This window comes from Mus musculus, chromosome 10 (genome assembly GCF_000001635.26).
Source record: "Mus musculus strain C57BL/6J chromosome 10, GRCm38.p6 C57BL/6J".
In the NCBI taxonomy this organism is placed as follows: Eukaryota; Metazoa; Chordata; class Mammalia; order Rodentia; family Muridae; genus Mus; species Mus musculus.
In genome coordinates this window covers 24,809,251-24,825,878 of record NC_000076.6, presented here as the reverse complement: position 1 = coordinate 24,825,878, position 16,628 = coordinate 24,809,251, and the positions used below count along the sequence as shown (strand labels likewise).

The window sequence follows — 16,628 nt, the reverse complement described above, 5'->3', positions numbered from 1 at the left end:
TCGCAGCTCTGCCTACGCTGTCACACGATGTACATTTCTTACACATAGCCTTCCTCTAACTTTACTGTCGCATGATCTGTATCTCTTCACATAGCTTTTCTTGACCTTCCCTGTCACATGATCATGGAAATTAGGCTTTCATTATCTCTCAAGACCGCGCAGTTCTGCACATAGCATCTGTTCTGGATATCTACACAAGGTTAATTATTGTCATTTTCCCCTTCTCAGTAAACAGAGGGGCCTACACTGTGCTTGACTGCAAGCATTACCTGGTTTCCATGGGATTCTCCTATATCTTCTGTGACTTCTGTCCCTCCTTTATTGGCTGTCCTTAGACAAGGCTGGGCAAGGTGGCTCTTGATTATATCCATATTGTCAGTGCTCAGGAGACTTTGACATGTGGAGTTCCCACACTTGAAAAGGAATAGGACCAGGATCCAGAACATCTGTAAACTCAAGAGTACAAGTTCAACTTAAGAAGTCTCATTATGGGCTGGAGAGATGGCTCACTGGTTAAGAGCACCAACTACTCTTTCAGAGGTCCTGAGTTTAATTCCCAGCAACCACAGGGTGGATCACAACCATCTGTAGTGAGATCCAATGCCGTCTTCTGGTGAGTTTGAAGACAGTGGCAGTGTACTCACACACATAAAATAAGTAAATAAATCTTAAAAAAAAAGAAAGTCTTACTCTTTACAAACAGTACAAGTTCAACTTAAGAAGCCTCATTATGCTCGGCTACCCATGCAGGGAGAGTGGAATCACAGCTTTTGTTTTGTTTTGTTTTGTTTTGTTTTGTTTTGTTTTGTTTTGTTTTGTTTTGTATGATGTAGTTCCATTCATTAAATCTGATAAATCAAGAGTCTGAGTGTGTTGTAATAACGCAGGGGCAACGGGTGGTATTGTATCATCCACCTAAGTGCTTAGAACTGCATTGAATACCTTTTCAGCTCAAATATGGACGTGCAATTTATTCCGTTGTGGGGAGAACAGACTGGAGACAGCCCTCTGTTCCTGTGCGGATGACTGTCTACAGAGGAAGGACTGCTGTGCTGACTACAAGACTGTGTGCCAAGGTAAGCAGAGACCGTTGGCGCATTTGCCTCTAGGGCTTCACTGGAACTCAAGAGTCTCGTAGAGCTAGCTATCCTGAGCTACAAAGATTTTGAGAGAAAGAGAGAGACAGAGAGAGAGACAGAGAGACAGAGAGACAGACAGAGAGAGACAGACAGAGAGACAGACAGAGAGACAGAGAGAGACAGAGAGAGAGACATAGAGACAGACAGAGAGAGACACAGAGACAGACAGAGAGAGACACAGAGACAGACAGAGACAGAGAGACAGACAGAGAGACAGAGACAGAGAGACAGAAAGGGAGAAAATTTAGCTGTTACTCCATGTACAGGAAAGGATGGAATGTTTCTAGTGTGAGATGAAATGGGGTTTAGAAAGGAAGTCTATTTTATAAAAAGATAAAAGAGCTTTGTACCCCTGTCACCATATAGCCACAAGGGGGTTCCAGTCCAGTGATGATGCCATGTGCACTTGTCGTTTGAGATACTAGCTGGCAGTTCCCAACCCGAAAGCATGTGGGGAAGGTTTTAAAACAGGTATCGAATGATTTGTGTCCTGAGTGTTCGATAGACTGAGAACCCTTAGGGACTTACTGCAGATGCAGTGTCCCAACGCAAGCCTGTGACTCTGGCTACACCAGACGCCTCATAGGGATTTGATATCGTTGGAAGTTTGCGAATGCTTCAGCATACGTGATGACTTATGAAAATTACCCATTACGTGAGCACTGAACTTCCTGTCCCTGTAACTCCACGCTGCACTGAATGGATGTTTTAAACACACTAGAGAAATTAAATTGGATTCTAAGCTTTGGAATAAGAGACAGAAGTTAACATATAAATGTTGCTAGTGCTGGGTTCTCTTAATCTAGAAATGAAAGAAATGAGAACCGCCCTCCTTAGTCTCAAGAAGTTGAATGCTCGGTCTGTAGTTAGATTGCTGTTTGGGGAAGTTCTGGAGGCGTGGCCTTGCTGGAGGAAGAGTGTCCCTGTGGGTGGGGATTTCAGAACTAAAATAAAATCCCTTTATGACTTCTAGTTTGCTCTCTCTGCTCTGTGTGTGCCGCAGCTTTCTGCTCTGGCTGCCACGCCACCTGGGTCTAAGCCTCCCTCCCTGACACAACAAATTCATATCCTCTGGAACTTTAAGTTCAAATAAATTCTTTCTTCTATAAGGTATCTTTGTTGCAATGTTTTATAGCTCTGACACATTGCCAGAAAGAAGAGTGTGGCTAACAGAAAAGTTCCCATGGAGATCTTTTGTGCAAACAAGGGGTTTCAAGTGGTAGAGTGTCCTGGTCCCTTCTGGCCCATGGCTGAGCTCAGCTGTAGGCTGCTCATTGGTCAGCAGTAGCTACTATGACAGGGCAGATTTCAAGAGGCATCTTCTCTTCCCCACGAGAAAGATGCATATGTAACTCTTATGTTTAACATGGGGCATGCCTTAGGCCCTTAATTAAGTCCTTATTTATGACTTTCCTATGAGAGCAAAAACTAGATTGGCTCCCTCCTAGCATATGGTCACTTTATCTTTCATTTGTGTGACTTACATGTCTCAGAAACATTACTCACTATAGTCTAGGAGTAAAGAATGTCTTCTATATTGATTATATATATTTCAAATTTTTATATGAAAAATAATTAAAAATAATCAGAACCAGGCTTCCTGGGAAGTGGCCTGAGATGGTAACAGTTTCCAAATACTTAATAGTATTACTGAGCCATAGTGAGTCATAGATTTTTATTTTTTTCTGAGTATTTAGAAAGCCAAGTATGGTTTGTGGTTGGCTTAGCTTTCTAATTCCACTGACCATAATTTTTCTTGTCCTTGTATACTCCTTTCTTTTGCCCCAATTTTGAACTTCATTATTTTATCTGAAGGCTTGTGCTGGGGTCATGTAAATTTTTATCTGAGTTCATTGCTTGGCCCTCGTACCATGAAAAGCTGTTGCTATAAACAGGGCTGAAGTTTATACATCATTAGTCTGGTAGACTAACCAATCGCCTTTTTATTTCCAAATTAAATGTAATGCTTTCTCACTCTAAAGATACAATCTTTTAGACTGAAAGAAATAGTTTCAGAGAGTAGTTTGGAGGGAGTTTAAATGATTTAGAAGAACTTGCTTGTAGTTTTTATATTTTGACAAATTTAGAAAGCTTGACAAACTGATTTATTTCGATCAAGCAGAGGCAGAGAGAGTCAGTCATCTTGTGTTTTCCTCTTGTTTGCCCACCAGCACTGCATCATTGCTGGCCAGTCCCATCTTTTGCTGACAATGCATACTTTTTATAAACGTAGCGTGACTTGCAGATAAGTGCAGAGTGAGCAAGGCAAAGGTAGACTGACTCAGTAAGATAAGCAACTAGACTGTAACCCTGCTCCAAAGAGAAGAGTGTGTAAAGGATGGAGAAAGCATTGAAACAACACTGCTGACTTTGTAACCTCTGGCTGGGATGAAATTACTCATACTCCCACAGAAAACTCTGCTGTTTAATTGCTATTAGGAAGAATTCAACCCTGTGTATCTCTAGTTGTTGTCTACTAGTGAACTGTTATCTTGAGTTGTGAAAGGAGTAACCTAGATAAATCCTGTTTATCTAGGTACTTGAGTGATGCATAGTCTGGCCTCTTAGATGATTCACAGTGGGACATGGCCATGGAGCCTAGGACCATGAACTGCATTATCTACAAATCAATTCTTTTCTTTTCTTTTTAAAATAGTTTTGTGTGTAGAAGTACTTGCCAGCACAGATGTCTGTGTCTGTTCTCCATGGATCTAGACGAGGGTGACAGATCTGAGACTGGAATTAAAGATAGTTGTTAACCTCTATGTAGGTACTGGGAATTGAAGCCTGGTCCTCTGGAAGACCAACCAGTGAGTGCTCGTAACTGCTGAGCCATCTTTACAACATTGTATTCTTTCTATTATTTTAAAAACAAAAATATACATGTTATTTTCTTGCCATCTTCCTCCCCTCTGTCTCTGTCTCTCCTCCCTCTCAAAAGAGATTATTTCAAAGCTGGCATTAGCATTACAACATGGGAACATTTTCAGTATGTGACTAAAAATCAAATATTTAATAACATTATAACACTACCCATAAATAATTACTTCAAGTCCTGAAATATCCAATCTTTGTCTCATAATAGTTTTTAAAAGATTGAAGCAAATCCAAATAAAGACTTGCTATTGCCACTGGCTCATGTATTTCAAGTCTTGTAAAAAAATTATGTTCTCCCTTTTTGTGCCTCTGACATTTTATATTCTGGAGAAATGGGATCATTTGTTCTAGAGAGTTTTCTAGTCTAAAGTTTGCTGATGGAATCCTTTGTGACTTAAGTAACTTACCATTCCATACATTTCCAGAAATTTAGAAGTTAGATCCAGACCATTGTTGAAACTCTGCTATTGATAGATTGATTGATCTTCATCTTCATACACACCATGTCTGCTTGTATCTTCTGGGGGAGGTGTCATTAGGAGTTGCACAGGGTCACATGTGTCTTCTGTCTTCTTCTTCTTTTTTGAGACAGGGTTTCTCTGTGTACCCCTGGCTGTCCTGGAACTCACTCTGTAGACCAGGCTGTCCTCGAACTCAGAAATCCGCCTGCCTCTGCCTCCCGAGTGCTGGGAGTGAAGGCATGTACCACCACACCTGGCTTGTCATTTCTTCTTTTCAGTTAGCTGGAATGTTTTATTAAGGGAAACATTCATGCAGCAAGTTTTGTTAAGATTTTTCAGTGTTTTCCATTTGATACCAACCATTCCAGTTAGCCATTTCTTTTTTTCATGATTTTCTTCCTTTTTTCTTTAGGTTTTATTAAATCTAGTGTTACTACAGCCATTATGAAAATACCCTTGAGGTGAGGACATGAGAAAAATAAAGTCATTGATGAAGAAATAATCTTTCGCTTAAGGACTCTGCATTGTTTTTCTGGATGGAATGGCTTCCCTTCTTGGCACTTAGCAGTGTAAATCACTGATCTCAAAGTCTTTAGAGCCCACTGCCCTTGTCACTATGTGAGATAGAGCGTGCTGTGTCTTGGAAGGCGTTAGTCATCCATCTTCAGAGCGGCAGTGTTTTAGCAGCTGGAGAAGGCACACCCAGTTAAACCCCTGCTTCTCTCTGTATGTGGCACAGCTGTCTTAGACTGTATGATCTGCTTTGCAGGCGAAAGCCCATGGGTGACAGAAGCCTGTGCCTCATCCCAGGAGCCCCAGTGTCCACCAGGGTAAGCCTAAATGACATGTGACTTCATCTTCCTTTAATAGCAGGCACATGATGCTGTAAGGGGGGAAGCCAAGGAGAATTTCCACACTATCCTCTCAAAATATAATTGTTAACAGAAGTTCAGACTCCTTGTGGATTCACAGTCAACAGGCATTTATTTGCTTTGCTGATGACAAATTATTTCCTGTATTATCTGATTATATTTATTAATAGTGCCAGGAGTTGGCTCTCTCCCTTGCGAAGGGTCTCAAGCTGTGCTGGTCATTGGTTAGCCATTCCTTCCATCTCTGATCCATCTTTATCCTTGCACATCTCATGGACAGGACAAATTTTGGGTCAAGGGTTTCATGGGTAAGTTGGTGTCTCCCCTCCAGTAGAGACTGGAAGTCCTGCCTGGCTATAGGAGGTCACCACTTTAGACTCCATATTTCTAGTTGCTGGAGTCTCAGCTAGAGTCACCCCCATAGGCAGGAGGATCACTGCTTATCCAAGAGACCCCAACTGATTTCCATTCTCTCTCCCAACCCTCTCTGTCCCCATCCCTCTCATCACTTGCTCCTACTCTGTTCCCCTCCCCACTCCCTCTTCCACCCAGATGACTATTTCGTTTTCTGAGTGAGAGTCAAGCATCTTCCCTTGGGACTCCTTGCTACCTAGCTTCTTTGGATCTATGGATTGTAGCATGGTTATCCTATACTTTATAGCTAATATCCACTTGTAAGTGAGTACATACCATGTGTGTCTTTTTGGGTCTGGGTTACCTCACTCTCTCTGGACATATTTGTTGGCATATACCAACATTCCCAGGGCGTTCCCTACGGGCAGCATTGGAATTCAGACTAAATTTACTCCAGCTGGGACTCTTTTCAGTCAATTAACATCCTTATAGTTAACTTCCAGCTGAGTGGAGGGGAAGAAATTCAGGGAAAGAAAGGCTCACAGTGGCAGGACAGGACCTTTGCCGGGGCACAACCACTCACTGTGTCTCTCCTCCTATATGTGTGACTGATCTCATTATGTCTAAAAACATGTCTCTTGTCACCTCCCCATCAAGGTGATCTTCTTTTTCTCCTTTTGCTCACAACTCTCCAGTAACCCAGAACTGACTTGCATGTAATTAAAAGGGTATAAAAGCAGACTAAGAAGAAATAAACCTGCCTCGGCCTCAGAACTGGCTGGGGTCATGCTGCAGTGTTGTCTCACTGGGCCCAGCAGTTAGAGGATGGGGTAGGAATGGCAAATGCTGAAAAGAATATTTGGCTTTATAAAGAATCAACATCTTAAAAGAGCATCATTTCATTAAGAAAAATGTTTACAGAGCCAGGCGCGGTGGTATTCCAGGATAAGGAGTCCCAGGTACTTGGGAGGCTGAGGCAGGAGGATCATTTGAGGCAAGGAGGTGGAAGACAGTTGAAGCAACATAGAGAAATGTCTCTCTCTCTCTCTTTCTTTCTTTCTTTCTTTCTTTCTTTCTTTCTTTCTTTCTTCCTTCCCTCCTTTCTTTCTTTCTTTCTTTCTTTTTTTTTTTGGTTTTTTTTCGAGACAGGGTTTCTCTGTATAGCCTGGCTGTCCTGGAACTCACTTTGTAGACCAGGCTGGCCTCGAACTCAGAAATCCGCCTGCCTCTGCCTCCCAAGTGCTAGGATTAAAGGCGTGCGCCACCACGCCCGGCTTCTTTCTTTCTTTTGAAAAGTGTATCATATTAAATTATAGCTCTTGAGACAGTGATCTTGGAACTAAAAGTTCTGAGTTGATAGCTATTAGACCAGAAAGACCAGGTCCTAAAATAAGAGCCTAGAACTTTTAATGGAAAAATTAGGTAGATGTTTGAAAATCTTCACTGTCTCAGAGAAGGTATGGTATTTTTAATTATTCATATATTTAATTATATGCACATTTAATTTATACAAAAATGACACAGAGATATGGAGGAGACAGAGATAGGATCTGAGTTAAGTTTATAAAATGTTTATTAAGAATATAACCAGGTAGTGGTGGCTCACACCTTTACTCCTAGCACTTTAGAAGCAGAGGCACCAGATTTCTGAGTTCGAGGCCAACCTGCTCTACAGAGTGAGTTCCAGGATAGCCAGGGCTACACAGAGAAACCCTGTCTCGAAAAAACCAAACCAAACCACCTGGTTTCCTGCCCAGAAGGCTGGGAATGGATTGTGTTAATGACCTGGTGACCTTTTTAGCCATCTGTGGAGGCAGACCTCACTGCCTTTTACTATAGAGGTAGACCTCCCCGAAATCCACCACACTCTCCCTCCCTAGCTCCCAGTGAACAGAATCCATCCCTAAGGGGAATGTCACATGTACTTTAGCCTGCTGACCTCTGTGTGACCTTAGTCAGAGACCATTGGATTCTAATCCCTTTAGCTATAGAACCCACCTTCACAGTTATATGTACTTTGTAAAGGAGTTTCTAAGCTTTATTGTGCACCTGGAATGGGAGTGATTGTTGCCTGGAAACCTTTTTCCCAAGCTGTACCTTGTTATAAATATGCTGACAGTGGACCATCTGGCATCAGACTGCCCAAGTCGATCTGAACTGAGCTCTCATTATCAGCTCTTTACTAATAAAGTTTCTGTTTTCCATTTTCAGGTTTGACCTGCCACCAGTTATCTTGTTCTCCATGGACGGTTTTAGAGCTGAGTATTTACAAACATGGAGTACCCTTTTGCCTAATATCAACAAACTGAGTAAGTCGGGTCAACCAACTATGTGAGAGCAATAAGGAGCCTACTGCTCCCATCTCTGACAGCATTGGTGGCTTGTTTTAGCCCCCGGTCCTCTCAAGATCTCCATGACTTAGCCCTGTGATCTATACATTTTCACTAGGGAAAGTTTTTCCTACTTGATCGTTCTCCTTGACTTTTTCTTAAGTGGGGTGCTTATCATTTTGTCTATTTTGAGGGGTTCCATTTTAGAGTGTAACTTCTGAATTATGGGAACCCGTTATGTATACCAACTCAAAGGTGGCATCTGTCAAAACTGGGTTCGGAGTCTCCGCAAGGTTGCTGGGTATATCTGCCATCTTCTAACACTCTACTAGAAGCTCTGATCTTCAGGCTCCATTGCCACCTCTGCTATCGGATTGTGTAGAAACTGACTCCGGCCACTCGGAGCATGAGACCTCAGGCTTGTAGTAAGATAGTCATCTCCAAGTGGATAGGGTCACTGTCTGATCATGGCAAGGCTTGCAGTTATGATAAATATTGTTCTCATCATCACCTTTATTACAGTGTGATGCTTCTGGGTTAGGGCACTGGGACCTTCCTGAAACTCAACACAGTCATAATTATAAAAGCGAATGCCTGAGGTCACAGGATGAGAGCGAACTCGGGGGCTTCTAGCATCTGCTCTTCTGCAATTCCTGTCTTTCATTTCCTTCTCCCCAGACTCTTGTATTTACAAAATTCTCAAATACAATCATGGCTTTATTGGTTTCTTGTTTTGATTTTTCTTCAAGTTATTATTAAGTGGCTCTTTCAGCTTGGGTAAGCTGATCGACTTTTCCAAGACTCGGCTTTTTCGTTGGTAAAATGAAAAGACAAGATCCAATGATTTCTTCAGTTAACCCCATGCCAAGATGATGTGGAAAGGCAGCCTGCTTCTCTGCAGCAGTGGCCCCATGACTCCAGACATTTTCCCTCACTTTGCGTCTTTGGCAAAAGAGAATGAGAAATTTCCAAGTCATTAGCTTGCCCCTCTGCCGAGCACCTTGGGTGTGGAGGGTGAACTGACATCTCTCAGGTTTTATGCCTCATTATTTAAGTGTATTTGGTAACATGGCTATGAAAGCCTGTGTTCTAAAGGGAGGTCAATAGGAGACTGGACTGAATCTGTTTTCTCATCCCATTGAGAACTGGAAATGTCATTTACAAGTATTTCAACCATAGCTTTCTAGTTTCTGCTTACAACACATTTTTAGCCATTTGGATGCCATCTTGATAGCCAGTGCGTTAAAACCTCACTACTTAAGTCTGTCAACACAAATGACCTCCCTGTTAGTTTCCAGGGAACTGGAGTATGATGGTTCGGATCTGAAGTACCCCTGCCCACAGGCTTGTGTTTTAGACACTTGGCTCTCAGCTGACAGTTTTATTGCAGGATGTTTGGGAACTTTTGCAAAAACTTTGGAACCTACTTGGAAAAAGTAAGTGAGCAGGTCCTTGGGGTTTTCTTCCCGGCTTCCTCTTCCCGCTCTCTTCCCACTTCCTGTCTGACAGGAGAAGGAGAATTTCATCTGTTATACACTCTTGTGTGCTCTGCTCAGTCTCACAGAGCTCAGTAGCCAAGGACTGAACCTCGAACCATCTAGAAACAAAAGCCAAGCTAGATTCTGCTTCTCTTGTTGCTTATCTGGGTTCTGGTCACACTGACCAAAAGCTAAGGAATCTATGGATTAAGAGCAGGTATTGTGAAATAGGATCTGCATTATAGTAGCCATCAGGCGAAATAGGCATGACTCTTAAGGAAGTCTAACTACCCGTCTCTAGCGTCCCATCAAGCTGCCAAGGGTGAGCTACAATAGTTGTGGGAACTGAGTATGATCTCAAACCACACAGCAGTGAGACATAGGGATAACTACTCAGTGGATGAGGACATGGCTGCCGCACGCATACTGTAGTAGGCTTATGGTGATGTTTCATCTCAGTGTGGAAGTCTGTCTGTAAATATAGACGCCTAGAGACAAGACTTGGAGCCCTCCCAGTGAGATGGAATGGATCTGGTCTGGGTTGCAAGCCACCTCCCTGGAAAGTTAGGTGAAAATAAGTATCAAGCAGACAGAAAAAACTCAACAAATTTCTTCTTCTGTAGGGTTTTTTTTTTTTTTGAGATATAAGTTGGCAAGGTTGGCAGTTACAAGCAGTAAGCCTCTTCATTTCTCTGTAGCAGGCCTTTTTCTCTCTGCCTTCTACTGTATTTTGATAAGAGCCCTTGGCACTAGGTCTACCCTCAGGTGTATGAGGCAGTATTGTCTGTGAGTGCAGTGCGTATAGTGGGCCTCTGAATGTACCCACTTTACATGACACATTTTGTATAAACTTGTTCACAATCCAATAGCTTTTTCGATCTTGTCTGTGTTCTTAAATAGAAACCAAGTCTCATAATTAACATATATTTGGGTTGTTTTTTTAAATATATTAATCCACTCTTCATCTTTTTATTAGATGTATAAGCTTTACATAATCAGAGATATGGAAAGATCTCTTAGTGTCATTTCCACACCTTGCTTTATGCTTGGCATTAGTTCTTAAAAATTCTTGTGTGCTCAACTTTTAAAACATGCTTTGAGTTTTTCCATTTCATTTTATATAATTTCTGTAGATATTTTCCTTGTATTTACCATGGCACTTATATCCATATTTTCATCTTATGATTATAACAGGCTATTTTACAGTAACAAATTTAACTGTGTAGACCGTGACACTTTCCCCCCAACACAGTCACAATTTCTACCTATGTATTAATATATATCCATCATCATATTTAGTTACACTATTGTTTTGTTTTCTATGTTTTATGTTGGAAGTAAATGTGTTTTGCTACCACTTGCAGAGAGTTAAAATCGTCTGTCTTTGTCTGTATGCTTACCTTTGCTCATGCGTTTCTTGACTTTCTTATGTGATTCGTGTGTGCATCCTTTTCAAGACAAGTCTGGTGCTAATGAACTCAGGTTCCTGTAGAAACCTGTTTCGCCCTTTCTACTTTTCTGTCTCTCCTTTCTCTTTCTCTTTCTCTTTCTCTTTCTCTTTCTCTTTCTCTTTCTCTTTCTCTTTCTCTTTCTCTTTCTCTTTCTCTTTCTCTTTCTCTTCCTCTTCCTCTTCCTCTTCCTCTTCCTCTTCCTCTTCCTCTTCCTCTTTCTCTTTCTCTTCCTCTTTATCTTCTCAGAGAGGAATTTTTCTGGATACACTGTTGTTGTTTGGTAGGTTTTTAATCTTTCTTTTAGCACTTTGAATTCATTATTTTACTCACTTCTGATTTTTAAGATATTTATTTATTTATTTAATGTATGTGAGTACACTGTTGCTGTCTTTAGACACACCAAAAAAGGGCATTAGAGCCGGGCGTGGTGGCGCACGCCTTTAATCCCAGCACTTGGGAGGCAGAGGCAGGTGGATTTCTGAGTTCACGGCCAGCCTGGTCTACAAAGTGAGTCCAGGACAGCCAGAGCAATACAGAGAAACCCTGTCACGAAAAACCAAAAAAAAAAAAAAAAAAAAAAAAAGGCATTAGATTTCATTACATATGGTTGCTGGGAATTGAACTCATGACCTCTGGAAGAGCAGTCAGTGCTCTTAATTGCTGAGCCATCTCTCCAGCCTCTTACTTCTGATTTTTTGGGGGGGGGGATCTACTTACAGTCCTACAGAGGTTCCCCCTTCTGATGCTTTCATTATGTATCTTTTGATAATTTTATTGCATGTATAATAGTATGGTTGGTTTGCTTAGTTTCATGTCTTTGGGGTATCTGTAGATGCTCAGGAATTGGAGGTCTGTCCCCTTTCCCAGATCTGATTCTTTAGCTTTTATTTCTTGGAATCAACCTTTAAGCTCCCTTTCTTTCTCCCCTTCTTCTGGAAATCCCACGATGTGTATATTGGTCCACTTGATGATTGTAATACTCCTCATCTTTATTTTCTCTTTGTCATGATTTCTAAATTTTGTTCTTCTGTATGAATAACTTCCAGTGAAATCCTTGACTTTTCTGACCTATTTTCCTCTTGATCTGAATTGTCTGAATTTGCAGAACTCTGGGGAAGTCTTCAGTGAAGTTATTGCAGCCTTCGGTTCTTTTTTTTTTTTTTTTTTTTTGGTACATTTGAAATACTGTCTATCTATTTTATGGAATGCAGTCTGTGTATCACTAATGAGCCTCTTTGCAATAGCTATTTTTAGCTCTCTATTAGAGAAATCATACTTTACTGCTTAATTAAGGCAAGCTTCTGAAAATTTGTCTTGTTCCTTTCTTTTGAACTTGTTTTCTTGTTGCCTTCATTGTTCCTTTACTAATTATAGACTATATTCAGCTCTATTATTAGACAAGACAGTCACTTCTCTTAGTCACGCTATATTGGTTTGTAATAGAAAGTTACCAATCAGCCTGATTATATACTATATAAGCTAGAGGTCTCTCAATCTCATAGTAGGTTCAACTTTTTTCTTTGTTCTTAGGGGATGTGCAGGTATGAAATATATGTCAGATCTCATCCAAGCAAGCAAGACCAAAGCACAGTTTCATCATCAGTAGACGGTTTTAACTCTTTCTGACCCCAGAGAAGTCAGTTGGAATCGTGAGCTCCACTTGTTCTGATGATGGAGAGGCAGCATGCTAATTCGTATAATAGATACATCTTTTAGCTTACATACTCCGTTGTCAGCTTGATGAGATTTAGAACCATCTGGGAGCTGGGACTTTAGGGATGCTTCTGGGGGATTTGTCTTGATCAAGTGGCAAGACCTATACAGAATGGTAGGACCATTCCCCGAGGTAGAATCCTGAATGGTGTGAAAAGAAAAAACCCAGAGAAGGAAAGGCAGTCATTGTCCTCTGTTTTTTAACTTTGAATTCAATGTGACCAAGTACCTGAAACTCTTGTGGCTTTGAATTTCCTACAACAAAGGACTGTGAGCCAAAATAAATCCCCTTTCCTTTAAGCTGCTTTTGTTAGGTTTATTATTTCCTTCTCATGAAAAGTAACTTAGACAGTGGACAGCTCAGAGGCCATTCTTCTGCAGAAACCCTGAAAAGACGGGGGATTAGATGTAATCCAGGGAAGTCTCTGGACTGGGGTCCACTCCTTACTCACACTGAGCTTAGTCAACATGAGGAACTGGGTGAATGTGCACAGACTAGTTCATCCTTCTTACTTTCTTTGATTCCTGGGGAATTAGAATATGCTGGGTCACCCCAGCTCTTCAAAACCGGCGAGAGAAAAACTTGCCACTTGGAGTTTAGCTGGGAAGTTTGGCCATTAGAAGGATGTTCTAATTCTCTTTCCCCCCTGAGGAAAGCTGGAACCTCGAGGTTCCCAGAGGATCTCGTGGGATACAGAACCATGCTGTTTGAGAGGGGACTGTGGCAGTTACCATGTGGCTGTGCCTGTCTTTTGGAGCCTCTGAGGACGGTTCTGGAGTTCCCACGGAAGGGACTGATGCATGTGTTGCTACTGAATGGCTGCACTTGTGGGACGAAGAGCAACACGGCTTCCTCCTCCTTCAGCTTCCTAGCATCAACCTCTCTTTAATCTATTCTCTGTGTGTAACGAGTTTAGGCACGCAACTTGCAATTAGTGGGAGGATCAACACCGCCCCCCCCCACATACACACTTTCCGGGTTCCACTGAATTCTGGATATAAAACAGGTTAGCCATTTGACGAGTCTTCTCGGAAGGTACAAGCAAGGTTTGTAAACAATCAAAAGGCACGTCTCCAGTCTGTGGCTATTGCTGAACTGTTTGTATGTTGTCACTCTGTGGCAAGGTCTTGTTCATATTTTATTAGGATTGCTTTGAAGCTCATATCTGTCCTTATGGTTGTAGAGGCTGTAAGCCTGCTTATGCATTCTTATCCTGTTTGCATTTTTGGATTATGTTTGTTTAGCATTTTCTTTCCTTTCTTGAGTGTTTGTACATGCACATGAATACGTGTGCTCTTATATGTAGAAGCCAGAAGCTGATACCAGGTACTCTCCTCAATCAATTTATTTGGAGTACATCAGTTCACCAAGACAAGCTGGCAGGTGACCTCTCAAAGATCTGCCCATCTTGGCCTCCCGAGTCTAGGTTTAAAGATGCATACCACCATGCCCTGCTTTTTATGTGGGTGTTAGAGATCCAAACTTGCTTTCTCAACTTCACGAAGCTAACTGAGCCATCTGCCCTAGATTTTTGTTTCTCTGAAAATGTTTTTTTTCTATAAATTATGTTACAAAATTAATATTTTCTAGGCAACGTTTTGTAGTCAAAACAAAACCTTGTCCTGATAGCCTTCCTTTTCCTACAGAAGCAAGCCATCATGTCTGGCTAGAGGCTTTCTGTTGGATCTAGGTTAAATTTAAGTTTCTATTTAGATTCAGAAGAAACACACTGCAGGGAGGCCATGCTTTCTGCAGGCTGTCCTCTAGTGTCCTGGCTAAGTCACAGGACACAAAGCAATAGACGAGTCTGAGGACAGTTTCAGGTGGGTCCTGATTAGGGCATTACATACCTAGGGCGGGGCTGCTCAGTTACACTTCATTAATACCCAGTTTCTTCCGGCATTTGCAAACTTGAGTCCTCCCACCCATTTTCTAAGGAAATAAAAACAGAAACTGACTCTATATTTCCTGTTCATTTTTTTTTCTCCCATGTCATTCTTTAAATGGTGAAAGTAGATTAAATCTCATTTTATTTTATCATAGAACTTCATGGTAATTTGAGTTTATAACGTCCAAAGCAGAAGAAACCTCCACCTCCCCTCTTTGCATCGAGGGCTGTACACAGCGGACTCAAGATGGATTTCCAGCAGAGTCTGATGGGGGACACTTCTGAATCTTATTAAAAACAAACCATGGCTGGGAAGTTGAGCAAACTCAAGGCTGTTTGGGAGAGCGTTGTTTTCAGCTGCAGAGCGTGTGACATTTTGGCCCTTGACCAATTTCACGTTGTGTTTTAACTTAGATGGAATCTATAATGGGAGAGTGGGCTTTGAGAATTCGAGGTCGTGAGACCTGGGTGTGGAAACACTCCTCGCCTTAACGCTGCACAGGAAATGGCAGTGTGCTCCAGCAGGTCTGACCTCCTCTCCTGGGGTTACTGCTCACACCGAAAACAGAAGAACAATGGGAGCACAATTAATGCCACACTTTGTGAAAAACACCTAACAGGAAGCGTCAATAGATGGAAACTGACCCAAAAATAACAAGCTGCAGCGTGAACTTTGAGAATTTTACCAGGTGGCGCTTTTTTTTTTCCGCCGTTTTTGCAGTTGTACACTTCAAATGCTTTTTCAGCCTCGGAGGAGAGTTGACTGGTGACTTCTGTTATGCTCAATATTTTAAATGTAGGAACTGCAGCTGAGAGCCAAATTCTGGGTAGAAATTGTTACTGTAACTATCAGACACATAAAGCGAGGAACCAAGAGAAAGCACTGCCAGTAGTGTGTATTTCAGGGTATTTTTATCTTAAAGGTCAGCAAGTTGGGGCTCCTCAGCCAACTCTGCCTTTAATGCATTTGACTCCATATATGCTAAGAACTGGATTGTTTTTAACGATTTAAAAGAGAAGAAGAAAAATCTTGTGGCATGTAAAAGTTGAATTTTGATGTCTACCGGTAACATTTATTGTATCTCAGTGAGTTTCCTTGTGTATGGATTGGCTCACCTGTGGTGCATTCCCGAAAAGAATAGAATTTGAGTTGCTACAGCAGAAACCACATGGCCTTGCAAAGTTTAACATCGATGCCTCCTGACTCTTCCCAGAAAAAAAAAAAAAAAGCCCATTTGACTCCCAGAAATGGACAAAGTTTCAGGGTCAGAATTCCACCCTCTTTCCATGTCTAACCCCTTTTTTAGTTTCTGGAAAACATGCTGGTATTTAGTTATCCACAATAAACACCTGCCTAATGTCTTACTCTATTGCCTTACAGAAACATGTGGAATCCATTCTAAATATATGAGAGCTATGTATCCCACCAAAACCTTCCCAAATCATTATACCATTGTCACGGTAAGTGCTTGGATCAGTGGAAAATTGACAGGCCACAGGCAGGGAATTGACTGCACTACACAGATAGGGACACATTGAGCAAGAACTGGGCAAGCTTGTGCTACACACTTCATAAGTGCACCACTGAATCCAGGCTAGAAAGGCATGGCTCGGTGTTCTCTATCCATTGACCACACACACCTCACATTAGGCTAACTCACCTTTGTGAGGCCACAGAAATCTGTGAGATGTGAGAAACACCTTTCTCCTGGATCTTTTCACTGCTCTTTCCTTAACTGGAAGTCAGCTGGAAGTGTGGCACTCTGTAAGCACTGATACTTACATGTGGAAAATTCTAGACACAAATATCTATCTATCTATCTATCTATCTATCTATCTATCTATCTATCTATCTATTATCTATCAATCTATTTGCTAGTTTTACTTGATGAAATTTTGTTTCATAAGTGGACTCATTCTAGTGACTTTAAAAAAAAGATAAGACAACCAAAGCAAATAGATTCTCCTCATTAAATGAAAAAACATGGGTAGCAAGCAGGTAATTAAGTATGCAAGAGATGTTAGCTTTTTTGTGTTACACAGTATGTTAGTTATTTTGCTCAT

General features: G+C 41.4%; 1 protein-coding gene across 1 annotated transcript in view; it reads left to right on the top strand.

Annotated features, from left to right (window-relative positions):
- Positions 1 to 16,628, top strand: part of Enpp3 (ectonucleotide pyrophosphatase/phosphodiesterase 3) — a 62,382-nt gene that overhangs the window by 10,317 nt on the left and 35,437 nt on the right. Inside the window, exons 4-7 of the mRNA NM_134005.2 lie at positions 951 to 1,076; positions 5,247 to 5,307; positions 7,915 to 8,012; positions 15,946 to 16,025. Of these exons, the coding sequence (NP_598766.2) occupies positions 951 to 1,076; positions 5,247 to 5,307; positions 7,915 to 8,012; positions 15,946 to 16,025 (365 nt within the window). The remainder of the gene's footprint in view (positions 1 to 950; positions 1,077 to 5,246; positions 5,308 to 7,914; positions 8,013 to 15,945; positions 16,026 to 16,628) is intronic.